Here is a 15,680-nt window from a genome sequence, read left to right as displayed (position 1 = left end):
TTAAGATGACTCATAGGTAACACATATGCAATTTAACGATTATAGTTTGATGTTTCATATATCCAAACAGATAGATACACCATAATATTATTATGGAAGACGTGGAGCATAGAGAAAACACATATGGTTCAAATGATGATGACCTTCATCGACATAACTAACTTATCTTGCCATGGCAAGACAAGCATCAGCTATCCTACTACAAATATTGTTCATGCTATCTTCGTTCTCCTCTTCTTCAACGGGATCCGCTTGTGTTGGTGCCACCTCCTTTCGTAGCACTGGAGGTACATACTCATCATCGGCATCACATTTATCAAAAACTTTGTCACTCAACTTGCTATCACGAATGAAATTATGCAATGCCATGCAAGCAATGATGATATGCTTCTGTGTACGAGGTGAGAAACTTGGGACCCCTTTCAAGATGCGCCATTTCTGCTTGAGTACCCCGAAAGCACGCTCAACAACATTTCGAAGGGATGAATGTGAAAAGTTAAACAACTCGTACTTCCCTTCAGGTGGACGATGACGGCGAAGACGAAATTCCGGCAGATGGTATGTACTCCCCTTAAAAGGAGCAAGGTATCCCGTTCGGTTTGGATACCCAGAGTCGACAAGATAGTATTTCCCTGAAAAAGAACACAAAGTTAGCGTCACACATAAGAATATAATTAATGATGACATCAGTTACTACATTATACCATTGGGTGGTATAGGAAATGAAGGGAAGTGTGCTAATGCATGATTCAAGACCCTTGTATCATGTGCACAGCCCGGCCAACCCGCAACCACAAACGTAAACCTCATGTCAAAGTCACATACTGCAAGCACATTCTGAGATGTGAAACCATGTCGACATCTATGGTTAACCGCATCATCTGCAGGCACTGAAACTGGCACATGTGATTCATCTATGGCACCAATAGCGCCTTTGAAATGAGGCCAGAAACGCTCTTCCTTAATCTTTTCATGCTCATGCCTAAAAGTAGGATCTCTAGGTTTGATGTTATCTTTCGCTAACTTGCGCAAACATAACAAAACTTCCTTAAACTTTGTATGAACTGTCCAAAGTGATCGTACAAAACGGTTCTCAGCTTGAGCAAATGATTGAGGGCCTCCAACAATCCATAAGAACATGGCCAGTGACTCAATTGATGAAACATTAGTGGTTGACGTCAAACCATATGCAGAGACAAGCAAATCATGAAGTGCCATGAAAACATCATTGCCCATTCGAAACATTTTATAAAAGTATCTAGGTCGACCGTAACACTCCATGACCCATTGAAGTCCTGTTTGCCGAGGCACTCTGTATGTTTTGTTCAAGTATCGCTCAACATAGAGGTTACCTAGGTTTCCCATGATAGCAGCCTGATTCGCAAGTTTAGCTAGAAGTTTCATTCCCTCCTGTCCCTTTATGGCCACTTCTTCCATTCTTGCATCCATCTACATAACAATATAAAAATGTTAAAATATTCTGCATCACATAAATATGACCAGACTACACGAGCAATTACTTCTCGCAACATAAATATGTAAAACAACACAGCAATATTTCTCACAACATAAATATAGTAAACAACACGAGCACATATTTCTCACAACATAAATATGGTAAAACAACATGAGCAATTCACAAAATGTAACACAGGTAATTTCTCACAACATAAATATGGTAAAACAACATGAGCACATATTTCTCACAACATAAATATGGTAAACAACAGGAGTAAATATTTCTCACAACATAAATATGGTAAAACAACATGAGCACATATTTCTCACAACATAAATATGGTAAACAACAGGAGTAAATATTTCTCACAACATAAATATGGTAAACCAACATAAGCAAATATGGTCCACGACAAAAGCAATTACATCCACAACGAAAGAAAATATGGTCCACAAATAACCAAATTTGGTCCACAATGAAAGCAAATATAGGTCTATAACATAAACAAATATGATTCACTACACGTGCTTCAACATCTCCTTCTCATGCTCCCTCTCCAAAAAATCAAACCTCCCTTCTTTTGTTTCAAGAACATTGAAGATTTCCCTAAACTCGGGCTTCACTATAAGAGTGAGGGTTGTGTGCATGAGAGCAGTTTTTTCCTTCACACCACATTCTTTGACCATCTTCATTACTTCTGAAATGGTGGGAACATGGTTTGTGAGAGGAGCGGATGATGCTTCAACACTTGAAGTTATCTTCTCCACTCCACTTTCTATTTTCTCGCATGTCTGCTTGTACAATCGTAAGAATGGACTCTTCTCTTCCTTCTCCTCATTTGCGTTAGAAGGTTGCTTGCGCTTCTTGCTTGGTTTTGGTTTCTTCGAAGATGCCAACTTCATTTCAGCACGACCATCAGGCTTCTCGAAAGGAACCGCATTATCACCACTTGATTCATCAGAAGATATATCTCCAGCACAAGAAGCACTAGCCCCAGTAACATGTACTTTGTCAAATATGATGTGCAAATCTTCAAGGTGCTTTGGTCCCTGTTTTTTGAACTTCATATGATTGCATTTCTTTCCTGTACTCCCTTGGCATCTCTGAAATGGATTTTAATGTATAAGTGAGATAATGCAACCATATAGAACCATGCCAAATGAAAAACAAAATGGCTAGTCCTACCTTGATATGTTCATCCCACCATTCTTTAGAGCAATCAACGGTTCTCTTCGCATCATCCCATCCAAGCCCAGTTGCTTCATTCTTCAACTCCATGAACAAGTGTACTCATTTTTTATGGCATCCCACTTGTTTTTGAATTTATCCTTGGGATACTTCTTTCCCGTTCTAGCTTCCCATTTCTCCAAAACGTTTTCCCAACCCCTCTTGTTTAAATAACCTAATGGCCTATTCCCCTTTTCAACCTCTTCTCTCAATATTTCAATGAGTTTCTTGAGATGGGCATCATCCCACACCGCCTTCTCATTCATACTTCAATAAAGCAATATGAGAAAAGCACGTATCAATAATAATGCATTACATAATAGCAGCAAGTACTCAAATAGTATGTACAAGTAGCAAACATAATATCTATGTACAAGAAATTTTTGTGAATGTTGTTTGCTGTCTTTTTAGATGGCATGTCATGCAAGCTTATACATCACACAAAAATAGGTATATCATGTTCAGCTTCTGTACATATCATGTATACAAGCAATTAAACATTACATAAATAAAATTATGCAAAAAATTCAAAGGAAACCTAAACAGGGAGGGTGAGGAGGAAGGAGAGGGGGAGGGAGCAGGGAATTGCTATAGATTTGACTATGAATTGTCTGGAATGATCCTATTTACATCCAATATACATCATCAATAGACAACAATATGACAAAGCAAAATAAATCCATCCTATTTCTACTTGTACAGGAGGTGGGAGGGGGGATAGGGGAGTGGGAGGAAGGGGAGCAGCTACCTTTCAGAGTGGAGGTAGGAGCTCGCGTCGGGGCTGCGGGAGGCGTCGCCGGCGGCAGGGCGCGCGGAGGTGGAGGACGGCGCCCCTTGCTGGTCCGGTGGTCCTCGCGGGCTCTTGAGGCGGAGAGGTCCGGCGAGCAGTAGAGGAGGGAGGAGGTCGCGACGGGGAGGCGGCGCCAGCGGCTGGGCAGGCGGCGGTGGAGGGCCGGCGGCGGCGGCTAGGAACCCTAGCTGCCGCTCGGGTCGATGGGGACTGGGGTTCCGATGTGTTTTTTTACGAGGGGTGGCCTTCTGTGGTGCTGGATGACTCGCTCGGGAGGAATAGGCCCAATCGTTTTCCACTTACGAATGGCAAAGGTGGGTAAATACATTGAAACTCTCAGGGACAGCTAAAAGTGTATTGCTAAAGTTGGGGTTCACCTGCTTCGAAAAATACACTGCGGGGAAGCCGTAACTTTTACAGATTCTGCTTCTCTGTTTTCCCCTTTGGTTAGCTTATAGCTTCCAAAAGCCAGAAGTTGGCTGTAGAAGTCCAACCAAACACAGCCTTCATCTTGGATGACGAATAGCGCGACCCTATTAGACACCCTGGGTGAAGAATAAGTAATTCTTCATCCAGTCAATTGATGGAGCCAGACGATGGTACTCAACCACGTTATCCCACCGCTGTAAACTTTTATTGGCACCAGGGTAATTTTACCATTTTAATCAGCGTACGGTTGGCCCATCGTGGGGATTAGACTAGCCATAGTGGGGTAACATAATTAGTATCATATACTTGGAACTCCCAAACATGCTTATGTGGTAGGTAATTAAAGAAAAGAGAAGGTCATAGTAACATAGGTAGATACCATATCATAATAAATGTTATGATACTATGTGTCATGCATGGCAATAAATGAAACCATCTATGATACTACTTTATGATATTATGCACTATGAATGTAGTATCATACACTAGTATTATATGCATGATACTAGTGTATATGATACTCCCTCCGTCTGGAAATACTTGTCGAAGGAATGGATGCATCTAAACGTATTTTAATTTTAAATACATTCATTTTTATGCATTTCTTCTACGAGTATTTCCGGACGGAGAGTACTGGTGTATGTTACTCCCCGCTAGCAGCACCCATTTCTCCCGATCTATTCTCATTATTTCGAGTTCAGAGTCTCGACGACGAGTGTCGCGCGGGCGTAGTGTGCGGCGGATGGGCTCGACGGCAAGTTCTTGTCAGCCTGGCAGGCAGCATGTCTGCGCGGGGTCTCGGTGGTGGTCGTGGTAGCGCTGTTGTGGCATCGATGGACCGCTCAGCGGCTGGCGAGGAAGCTTCACGACGGCTGCGCCATGTCCCGCGCGATTTAGTCGCCGGATGGCCCCGGCGTGGTGGATCCGCTGTAGGAAACCACTACCGCGTCCCACGCGAGGAGGCCGCGGTGACTCACTTGGGCGACCAGCCCCTATTTAGGGTTCCGCTCCTGTAGCAACGCCTGGGGGTCCTCCAGTCCTTCAATCCATCCATTTTGACAGCTCCGTCACCCCTGAGATGTGCTTCGAGCTTGAAGTCTGCATTCCTTTTTGTTCCAGATGGTGCGCTGCACAACTACATCTCAAGTGATTAGGTAATTAGGTATATCTCAGATGTTATTCAATTTTGATTTCGCCCCAAATTTAATTGTTTTGGGCATATCTAAACTAGAAGCTTAATACTCAGATTTTGATTTAAATTTCACAGGGTTAAAAACAATGTCAGTGCTTGGTGTTTTAAGCAACAACTCATGCCTGACGGCTAGTAATCTTATTTGGTCAACATTATAAAACACATATTTTAGTTAGGGAAAGCACCATTGTTTTCAACCCTTCTTTGTGCCTGACGAATAGTAATTTTATTTTGCATCTATCTTGATGGATAGATCAAGTGTCCTGCATTATGTGGTGAAATACTTATGTTCTATTATCAATGGTAATGGAATCGGCCAGAGGGTCGTTTGGAAAAAAGATGAAAGTGAGGATTAGAGCAAAGAAGATGAATTGTTATCGAATTTAATTATGTAAGAGGAAAATCACCATTCTGAATAATCAAATTCAGAGCATGGAAGCATGATGTAGGCATCGCTTGGTTGACCCCAATCCAATTTATTTCCTGTGCATACATCGTTCTTTCATCTAATCCAAATATTTCTGCAACTAGAGATATTCAGATAAAATGTTTAGTTGTGAAGGGCAATCATCGAAAGTTGTTTTATGTTGGAAAATTATTTTCAGTTCCAGTTCTTGCATTTTTTTTGGAAATCAGTTCATCACTTGCTTATTTCGCATCAATAGTAATATATAGCTCGATTTGGACATAAGTGAGTCATGAGTTTTTACAATGCCTTGTTTGTTATTATTAGTAGAAGCTCAATTTTAATGGAAAATTATTTATTTGCGGGTATTGAAAGCTAGGCTGACTAATGGCGCTTTCCCGGAAATAAAAGATATGTTTTATAAGGTTACACAACCTTGGACTTTTGAGTTGTTCTGATTTATATCAGATGTGCTATGTTTGGTATGTTCAGGTTGTGTTACTGTTTCTTAAGTTCAGGTTGGGAGAGTATGAATATTGATAATTGTCGTGATTCTGGTGGAGTAATTTATCACACAGTTTCTTTCAGGCTTCCGCCATGTCACAAATGGACCATATGGAACCGATGTTTTCACCGTGTTTTAGTTCCATGTGCTTACAAGTGACAGCTGAGAACATGGTTTAATTTGTTTAACCATTTCCTAATCCACACTACTTTTAGAATGCTAACTACTTAGACAAGCGCATATCAGATTTCCATAGTATGACGGTGCGCCCACCAATTGCTCTATGTTAGATGTCTGCCTGTGACATGAACATTAACTTCACTATACATCTCACTCTCTCAGTCAGGATCAGAGGAAGAATGAAGTTCTTTTATAGTTTTATGCCATTAGCAGATGGATATTAGTTTACCACTGGACAGGAAACGGAGGCATCTTATGTGCATGGTCCTATGTAGAATCAACAGGGAGCGAGAATGGTAAAATTACGACAGACACTATTTTTGAAAACAAACATGACTTGCTGGAATTTAGAATAGCAAATAAACAGTATGTGTAGTTCTCTACTGCTTATTCATGGCAATCTTCATTCTTTAGGTGAAAGCAACCTGCTATTCTATCTTCAGCCGACTGCATGAGTAACATTGATTATTTAGCTGACTGCACAAGTAATTTAATTTTTCTCTTCTTATGATGTTCGGAGCAATGCTAGGTTAGTGCTAGCCTCCAGTTTGGCTTATTTCCATTTCAAAGAGCTGGATACTGACCTCTTCTTGGCATCAATCGTTGCTGGCTTTTTAAATTATTTATCCTTTTGTTTCATTACAGTGCGATGAAGCTTACTGGCGCAACCTATTCACATATGTACTGTAGCTGTTCAACCAAAAGTTATCTGCACAAGTGAGGAAAGGACCTTCACTGCGTAGTAGTAATACGTGCTTTCCTTCATGACTGTTACTAGTACATAAATGAAATAAACATGTAGAAGTACTTTTTTTTTGCCAAAAAAACATGTAGAAGTACTTACCAATAAATATGCCCCTCTGGCCTGCCTATAAGAATATATGCTCCCACCACTTCTGTTTTTTGGTCTTCGGAAGTTGCTTCCTTGGAACATAGCATTGCTATTACTTTTTATGTTGCATTATTATATATTATCTTTATTTTGTCGTTGATGACAGTGCTCCCTGATCATCAGAAGCTGAATCTCATCTTCTATGCCCATCTGAATTTTATTATTGAACATTCACATTGTCCCTGAATGTCCCAACTATGCCAAGGGAAAAAGTAAAAACTGTAGCGCCTTCTTCCATGCATAACTTGTTTTCATTTTTATTTCATCATAAATTTTACTTTTATATCATATAGCTGATTCTCTCAATTTTATTATCACATTGCCCTAAATGTCCCAACATGTCGAGGGAAAAAGTAAAAACTATAGCGTCTTTCGTGTATAACTTGTTTTCTTATTTATTTCATCATAAATTTTACTTTCATATATCTGATTCTCTCAGTATATTGACAACATGATGTCGTGTTGGAACAGAAGGGTTTAGAATGGAAACTAAGGTTCTTCAAGTAAGAGCACGGGTATCATGTAAGCAACCGGTCTTCCCTGTTCCTTTTTGTATATCATCAAAGGTGACTTAAACATGTTTGGCACATAGCAGCGTCTCCAATCAAAATCTACTAGCAGCGACCAATATCCTACCCTTTACAATATTATGCAACGTAAGGAAGATTACGTAGGTATCGTCCTTCAAACTATTCCCTTGAACATCCAGTTCAGACGTACGTTAGTGGGTGAGAGATGGACAGCCTGGATGCACTTGGTTTGGAGATTGATTGAAGTTCGACTCTCCGACATGCCGGACTCAACACAATGGAAGTTAACTAAAAATGGGATATTTACGGTGAAATCCTTTTATACGGATCTGATTAATTCTGGCCCCCTCTCAAGGTCACTACATATATGGAAGGTTAAGGTTCCTTTGTGGATTAAAATTTTTATGTGGTTTGTCCACAAACAAGTAATACTCACAAATGACAACTTACTTAAGAGACGATGGGTAGGCAACTCGCGGTGTTGTTTTTGTGCTCAGGATGAGACAATACAACATTTATTCCTTGAATGCCCACTTGCCAAGTTATTTTGGAGAACGATTCATATAGCTTTTAATATCAATCCTTCAGTAGATATTTCGTCTTTGTTTGGGACGTGGTTAGCTGGGGTTGAACAGATCACGGCAGCACGTATTCGGATTGGAATATGTGCGTTACTATAGGCTATATGGAACTGCAGAAATGATATGATTTTTAATAGACAACACAACTTAACTTTTTTGCAGGTTATCTTCAGAGCTATAGCTTGGATCCGTACGTGGTCCTTACTCACTCTTATGGATTCCAGGGAGCCTTTGGTTACTGGGTGCAATCAATGGGAGATGGTGGCTCGGGTTATTTTCAACCGGTTCGGATGGCGTTTGCATAACAGGATAGGAGTCTAGAGAGCTTATCCTTATTATTACCGTATCGGTGGTCTTTGTCCGCTTGTATTTTTCTGGTTTATGCACTTTGTTTTGCTCCGTTTGCGATCATAAAACCTTTATGATCATACTTTCTGGATTTTTAATAAGAGGGTCACATGCATCATCATGATACAGAGGCTGGGGTTATACCTCCATTTTCAAAAACTAGCAGCGACCAAGGCGAGGTGTACAACAGACGAAGCTTGTTTGGTCGAGCATGTCTGCCATCGTTGAAAATAAAGAACCATGGGTTAATATAATCCATTTTTTATAAAACATCACACGTCCATCTTGATTATGTATGAGATTATTCTGAGATATTGCCTCCAATAATTAATCTTTTAGAGAAGGAATTTATCTCTTGTGATAAATATAGGAGGGTGAAGGCTATGGTTCTCCCTGCAATTGTGAGATGAATGTTTGTACTGTACTTATCATGGAGAAAGGCCTTATTGACTATCCCCCCTAAAATGCATTTGGATATGAAGAAACAAAGGAACAGATGGCTGCCGTTCATCCTAACTCAACTATTTACATGTCCTTGATCCTCTGTTAAGGTAGAATCTTGAGGTCAGAGTGAATCAGCCACCATGGAGGCTGACCAGATGGCCTTCAGGATCGTTTAATGGAAATAATGTGACAAAACAGTTTGAAATATGCCTTGTAATGTAATACATCTGCCTATCATTCCACAACTTAATTCCTACGCTGACATTACATTTAATTGGTGGACCATGCGTTCCTCATAATCTTGTTTACGCCCACTGCCAAATTTCTTGTGCTGGCTGCCAAATTCCTACTGCTCTCGACTGAATTAGTAAAATGTGTTTCGCGATTGCGTTGGAGTCCAAATTTCTCACAGGCCTGGGAATTAACTGAAAGATTTTCTTTTCTTTCTTAAAAAATGATCAATTATAAAGAGACATATCCAGTAAAGCCCGTTCAAAAAATTGTTCAACGCACCATAGAAAAAGTTGATCAATGTCCCCACAAGAAAAGTGTTAAGAGAGACATGCAGTAGAGCCTTTGTAGTACATGGTGGTAATTTAATTACCAAGTCTCTCGGCCATAAAGTTACGGGATATGCAGCATGGGTTCGTGCATGCCTTTAGTACCCGTCATTCCCACGCCCTAACATTAGAGCATCTCTAGCCGCGCCCCCAGAAAGGCCTCTCCAGGCGATTTATTTGCGCCGGCGCCGAAAAAACGGCTCGGGGGCTCCGGCGCAAGCGAAAAGTGTTCCTGGGGCCACATTAACAGGCGAAAAGTCAAACCACCCGCCCAGATTCGCCCTCCTGCCCCCCGCGCTCGGCCGCCACCCTGCCGATCCCGGCGCTGACCACCGCCCGCCGCAGCTAGGTAGACCGTCTCCAGCCTAGAAAAAGAAGGAGCGTCGCCGAGGCAGCCTCTTCGCCGCCGCCCCTGCACCTTATCCGGCGCTCCGGCCGCGCAGGGCCTGTACGTCGGCGGGCTTGCGCCCACCTCGCCCACAAGGTGTTCGGTGAATTGCCCGGCCCGGCGATGGACTCCGAAGATGAGGAGGCGCTCGCGGCGTTGCTGGATGAGGAAGCCGAAGTCGACGTCCAGGAGCAGGAGCATCTCATGGTGCTCGCCGCCCTTGCCGGCCTGCTCGCGAGCAGTGAGAAGCCGCGGCGAGGTGGCTTGGCGCTTGGGCGAGTGAAAGCAAAGAATCGGCATCGTCTAGAAGGCTACCGCATGCTCTACTCGGACTACTTCGCCGATGCTCCATTGCACGGTGAGAAAACATTTCGACGCCGTTATTGGATGAGCCGAAAGCTTTTCCTCCGGATTGTGAATTCCATCCGGGAGTTCGACAGCTACTTCAAGTGCAAGAAGGATTGCACCGGCACACTTGGATTCACCTCGATCCAGAAGTGCACGACAGCTATGAGGATGCTTGCATACGGAGCTCCCGGTGATTCACTCGACGACTATAGGCACATGGCCGAGTCCACCACCATTGAGTGTTTCTACAAGTTCTGCAGGGCAGTGGTGGCAGTGTTTGAACCGTAGTACTTGCAAACACCCAATGCAAAAGACACTGCTCGGATCCTAACACAGAATGAAGCAAGAGGATTTCCTGGGATGCTTGGAAGCATCGACTGCATGCATTGGAAATGGAAGAACTGTCCATTTGCTTGGCAGGGGTTGTACAAAGGCGCAAAAGGCGGTTGCAGTGTGGTGCTTGAGGCAGTGGCCACACAGGACCTCTGGATTTGACACTCTTTCTTTGGGATGCCAGGAACTCACAATGACATCAACGTCCTGCAGTGCTCCCCAATCTTTGCCAAGCTTGTTGAAGGTCATTCTCCTCCGGTGAACTTCGAGGTCAATGGGCGGCAGTACAACAAGGGGTACTATCTAGCTGATGGCATCTATCCGAGATGGTCGACATCTGTGAAGACCATCTCAAACCCTGTGCCAGGAGGCAAGAACGCCTGGTTTGCGAAGATTCAGGAGGCTTGCAGGAAGGATGTCGAGCGGGCATTTGGTGTGCTCCAATCTCGATTTGCTGTTGTCTGGTTCCCTGCTCAGACCTGGTCGAAAGATCAAATATGGGAGATCATGACTTGCTGTGTCATCTTGCACAACATGATCATTAAGAGCGAGCAGGAAGATCCAGTGTTTGACACTGAACCATACCACAGGCAGGGTCCTCTTGCCCAAGTTGATCATCAGCTACCGGCAAACTGGACTGACTACCTCAATATGCGTCAAGAGATCCGAGACCCACAGGTGCATCAAGAACTGCAACACGATCTGGTGGAGCACCTATGGAGGCCCAAGGGCGAGGCCGGGAATGGTGATGAAACTTGAGTTTTTATTTGTTAAACGATATAATTTGTAGTGAACTATTTTATTTATGTGATGAACAAGCCGAAAACACGCCGAACTATGTGAGGAGCTATTTGTTTGCGAAAATTCACGCCGAAACCCGCCGAACCGCGCCGAATATGGGCCGATTCACGCAGTTATCGGGCCGTTTTTGGACAGATTTGGGCCGAAAGCTGGGCTGAATTCGGCGCCTGGGGGCGACGGCTGGGTGCCGAACCGCCCCCAACGCCGATTTTATCGCCGGCGCACCCTAGGACGCTCTTTTTCGGCGCCCTGTGGAGCCGAACGGTTGAAGATGCTCTTACACCGCATGCAAAGATTCTTACAGCGGCCAGGCTGCTTCATGAACGAAAAACTGGTTTAGGCTGGCTGCACTGGCCGGCTAGGGTGAAGAATAAGAATTCCTCATCGAGGGTGGACGAATAGGGCGACCCAAGCCATGCTCAGCCAAACCACCGTTCGTTTGATCGAGGAAAAAGCCCACCTTCCCCTCGCCGTAAGATTATAACGGGGTTGACGTTTTTTTTCTACGTTTGATGACTCGATGCCTGCCGTCTTCCCCCATTTTTTTGCTAAAAGAAAAACCTCCTTATCTTTTTCCCACGTCCCCGTCTTTTCCTAATCTGCGGCATGTCAGCATACGGTTTCGATAGTATTGGCGGCGGACGGCGGCATGGTGCTCGGCGGGATTTGGCTCGGAGTTAAGCCATTGTTTGTCATGCTGGTGGGGCGGCATGGTCTCAGCATTGGGTGGTCCGGCGGCGTGGTGTGCGGCGTCTGCATAGGTATTGGACCGCGCTGTGCACGGAGCGGTGGCTAGTGATCCCACCGGAGCCGTGGCAGGTGATCACGGCAGCGCTGCATTGGGCTACTACATGACAACATTGCCACTGTTTGGATTGAAGTTTGGTTGGGCATGAGTGCACGGGAAGAGGTGAGCAACCCCAATTTTAGTGATTTCCGTTCCAAAATTCCAATTAGCTTCGTTTCCCTTTGTCACGTTCTTCCCAAATTTGATATTCGTGCATCTGGGTGCTCCCGATCTGCTTGCTCCTGCGCCCCTCGAGGTCCCGATTTGACTACCAGCCTGTGGATCTAGGTTCTCCCGGTGGTGGAGATGAAGGGACCCCGGTGGCTATGGACTTCACCGGGAAGCAGGAGGCCACCACAATCAGCTTCCTCAAGCTAACACTAATCATTCATCTCATCTAGTTACGTCTCACGGAAGAAGATCCTCTGACGTACTTCAAAGTACTGCTGAGGGACGTCCTTCCCGTATCACGGTTCGCTGGTCATCCGACGACAGCAGCCAAAAACCAGGAAAACACAGAGCACAGTCGGCCCACAAACACGATCCAGCCCAGCCCAATGGACGGGAAAGGGAAAACAGTGCCAGCGGATGAAAAGGGCGCGAGATCAGGGAAAACGCCGCCAGACTATCCACAAGATAGTACCTCCCTGCATAAAGTACTAGTTTTACACAAGGGATGAACAAGCTAACTAAAACAATATTGTCATGCGCATGTAAATGAAATAGATACCCATCGGTGGATGTGGAAACCTATCTGCATACTTCACCAAAGTATCTCTGAATATCCTTGTGTCATGTGCTGACCCTGGCCATCCCGTGATAATAGAAGTGAATCTCATGTCAAAGTCATACACTGCCATGATATTTTGTGTTGGGTATCCATGTCGATCAACATGGTTGACGATCTCATCATTTGGAACTATTACAGGAATATGCGACCCATCAATTGCACCTATGCAACCATCAAAGTGAGGTGCGGATCTTGCATCTCGAAGCCTACCATGTACAACTCTGAACTCCGGATCACTTGGTCGAATGATGTCTACAACCATGTCATTCAAGCATTTCAATACTTCATTGAATTTGCGATGTATAACTTCGGTTGATCTCTTGAAATGATTCTCCACTTGGCTTACGGATTGAGGGCCCCCAACCGTCCAGAGAAACATACTCAATGCTTCTTCTGAACTCATGTTTCTTGTTCCTTTCAAGCCATATTTGTGTACAAGTGTACGATGCAACCTATCAAAACAAGGCTTGTACATCCTGAACATGTTATAGCAATCTTTTGGACTACTCAAGTTCTCAGTAACCCACTGTTGTCCGGTCATTATCGGAACTCTTCTCTTCTTTTTCATGAGATACTTCTCACTGTACATGATACCAACAAGTGTAGCCATCATGTATTTTTTTCTCCTTTGCCTCCTTGAGGTTGGCATAGCATCAGAATCACTTTTGGACTGTTCACTATGGCTATCACTTGTGCTCATCTACATAAACACAGAAATATTAGGAACACATGTATGTCAGGATCAACATAAGCGATAACAATCGGTAGAAATAATTTTCATCAAGTGCCAAGTGACATAACAAGAAAGGAAATATTGTTGATCAAGTCTAAAGTGACAAAGCATGAAGGGAAATATTGTTCATCAGGTCTCAAGTGACATAACAAGAAAGGAAATATAGTTCAGCAAGTCTCAAGCGACATAACATAAAGGAAGGGAATAACATATTCATGATCACACGTCTAAAGTGTAATCCTAATGCCTATTTCGCTCTTCATACATCCTCCTAAGCCAATTCTTCTTCCCTTCGCTAGTCTTCATATTGTTAAAGAAACAACGATTTTCAAACTTCGCAAACAACTTGGTTGCTATGAAGTACTCATCACTTGTTTCATCGGCTCCACATGCCAGAACTTCTTCCATAATCTTTTCAATTTCAGTAGCAACACTATTCTTATGTGAGTTCATCGCAACATCTTCACTAATCAAGTGGTCAACCATGCGCTTGAAGTCCCTTTGAACAGGATTCTTTTTACTAGAGCTTCCATCTATCTTCCATGGCCCCTTCTTCGCCTTCTTGGCTTGTGTAGTCTGCACTTCTTCCTCCGGCGACGGGGGGCAAGGGGGGCCTCCGGCGTGGTGCAGCTGAAGCTCCGGCGCCGGCGCAGGTGGAGCACAGGGGGGGACTGAGAGCGGGGGCAGCAGGTGCTAAGGGACGGCGGCGCGACGGATCTGATGCGGCCGGTGTATAGCCGGGGGCGGCGGAGACCGGATCCACACGCCTTGCCGGCGACGGTGGCGGCGGGCGAACCTTAGAGAGCCATCCCCTCTCTGTTTTTCTGCCTCTGTTCGGTAGGTGTGGATGTGTGCGAACGAAAGGATGACCCTGTCGATGGAGAGGTTGGGCTGGGCACGCGGTGGCATTTCCATCATAATAACGGGTAGAAGTTGGCCCATATTTGAAAGGGGGTAAGTGGCAGCTCGGGAATCAGCAAAATCGCTGATTCCAGCTTCCGGCCTCGTCCAGTGCAAGTTCGAGAATCGATTCTAGGCATCTGATGTTGGAATCTGCCTGTTTGTTTGTGAATCTGATTTTGACTGTGCTAGAATCCAGGGATCACTATCTCTAGCCCAAACAAAGGCCACCTAAGGTTCTCCAAGTACTATTGCCTCCTTGTTTATTCTCTTTGGCACGAGTCTCACAATTTTTAGGAAAGGATAACATGAATTATTTCATGTCTCAGAGAACACACATTAATTGTTTGTTCCCTTTCACATTGGTTCTAATATTTGCTCTGCACTTTACATGTCCCTTGCTCATGTTTTTTTTTGCATTGTTGGGGAAGAGGCATTTGATGATGGTGCACATGCTCAAGCATCACATACTTCAGTGGTATGTTGCTAAATAACAATCACAGCTATAAATAAATCCATTATTTCTGAGAACTCACCAGATTTTTTTACCACAAGATGCAAGTGGTTGGTAAAGGGGTGTGTAGTGGTGGTGCACAACCACAAGCACATATCATAGATGATATTGTTTCTAGGGGAAAAGGGATGTTGTCTGAAGATTATAATTTCAGAACACTGCTCTTCCTGTTAGTAGAAAAGAGAGATCAAAAATAAGTTTAGAACAGGGCCAGCCACTAGCACCTCGGTACACAACCCAGATCATAAATAAGTATTGTGCTCACAATTTGACAAGCTGTAACATCCCAAATTTTCAATTTGGTATGTTATACATAGATCATCATTGCATATCATGTTTTATTGCATTTTGACAAATCCTCGATAAATCCTAAGCAACTCAAGGACCCTCGGAGAGAGTTGAGGATTTTCTCAAATTTTCATATTTGATTTTCATCAAATAATAAGACGAGGATTTTGGTTTTAATTATTTTCTCTCCGGAAAAATATTTCATTTTAAAAAATAAACGAGAGGAGAAAATATGACTTCTCCAAAACAATTGAA

General features: G+C 43.6%; 1 protein-coding gene and 1 long non-coding RNA gene across 2 annotated transcripts; one reads left to right on the top strand and one right to left on the bottom strand.

Moving 5' to 3' along the window:
• Nucleotides 1–1,830: 1,830 nt before the first annotated feature.
• LOC123170289 (uncharacterized) lies at nt 1,831–3,703 on the bottom strand. Its single transcript, XM_044588121.1, has 3 exons — nt 3,435–3,703; nt 2,645–2,953; nt 1,831–2,562 (listed from the first exon to the last, which is right to left on the bottom strand). Exons 2-3 carry the CDS (start codon nt 2,735–2,737, stop codon nt 1,978–1,980), a joined length of 678 nt encoding a protein of 225 aa, XP_044444056.1. The 5' UTR covers nt 2,738–2,953; nt 3,435–3,703; the 3' UTR covers nt 1,831–1,977.
• An 868-nt stretch (nt 3,704–4,571) lies between these two features.
• On the top strand, nt 4,572–8,663 carry LOC123167393 (uncharacterized). Its single transcript, XR_006483916.1, has 2 exons — nt 4,572–7,602; nt 8,354–8,663. It is a non-coding gene; the product is annotated as an uncharacterized lncRNA (long non-coding RNA).
• Nucleotides 8,664–15,680: the final 7,017 nt, after the last annotated feature.

This window comes from Triticum aestivum, chromosome 7D (assembly GCF_018294505.1).
Source record: "Triticum aestivum cultivar Chinese Spring chromosome 7D, IWGSC CS RefSeq v2.1, whole genome shotgun sequence".
Classification (NCBI taxonomy): Eukaryota; Viridiplantae; Streptophyta; class Magnoliopsida; order Poales; family Poaceae; genus Triticum; species Triticum aestivum.
Note: the sequence above shows the minus strand (reverse complement) of the source record. Positions and strands in the feature narration are given on the sequence as shown.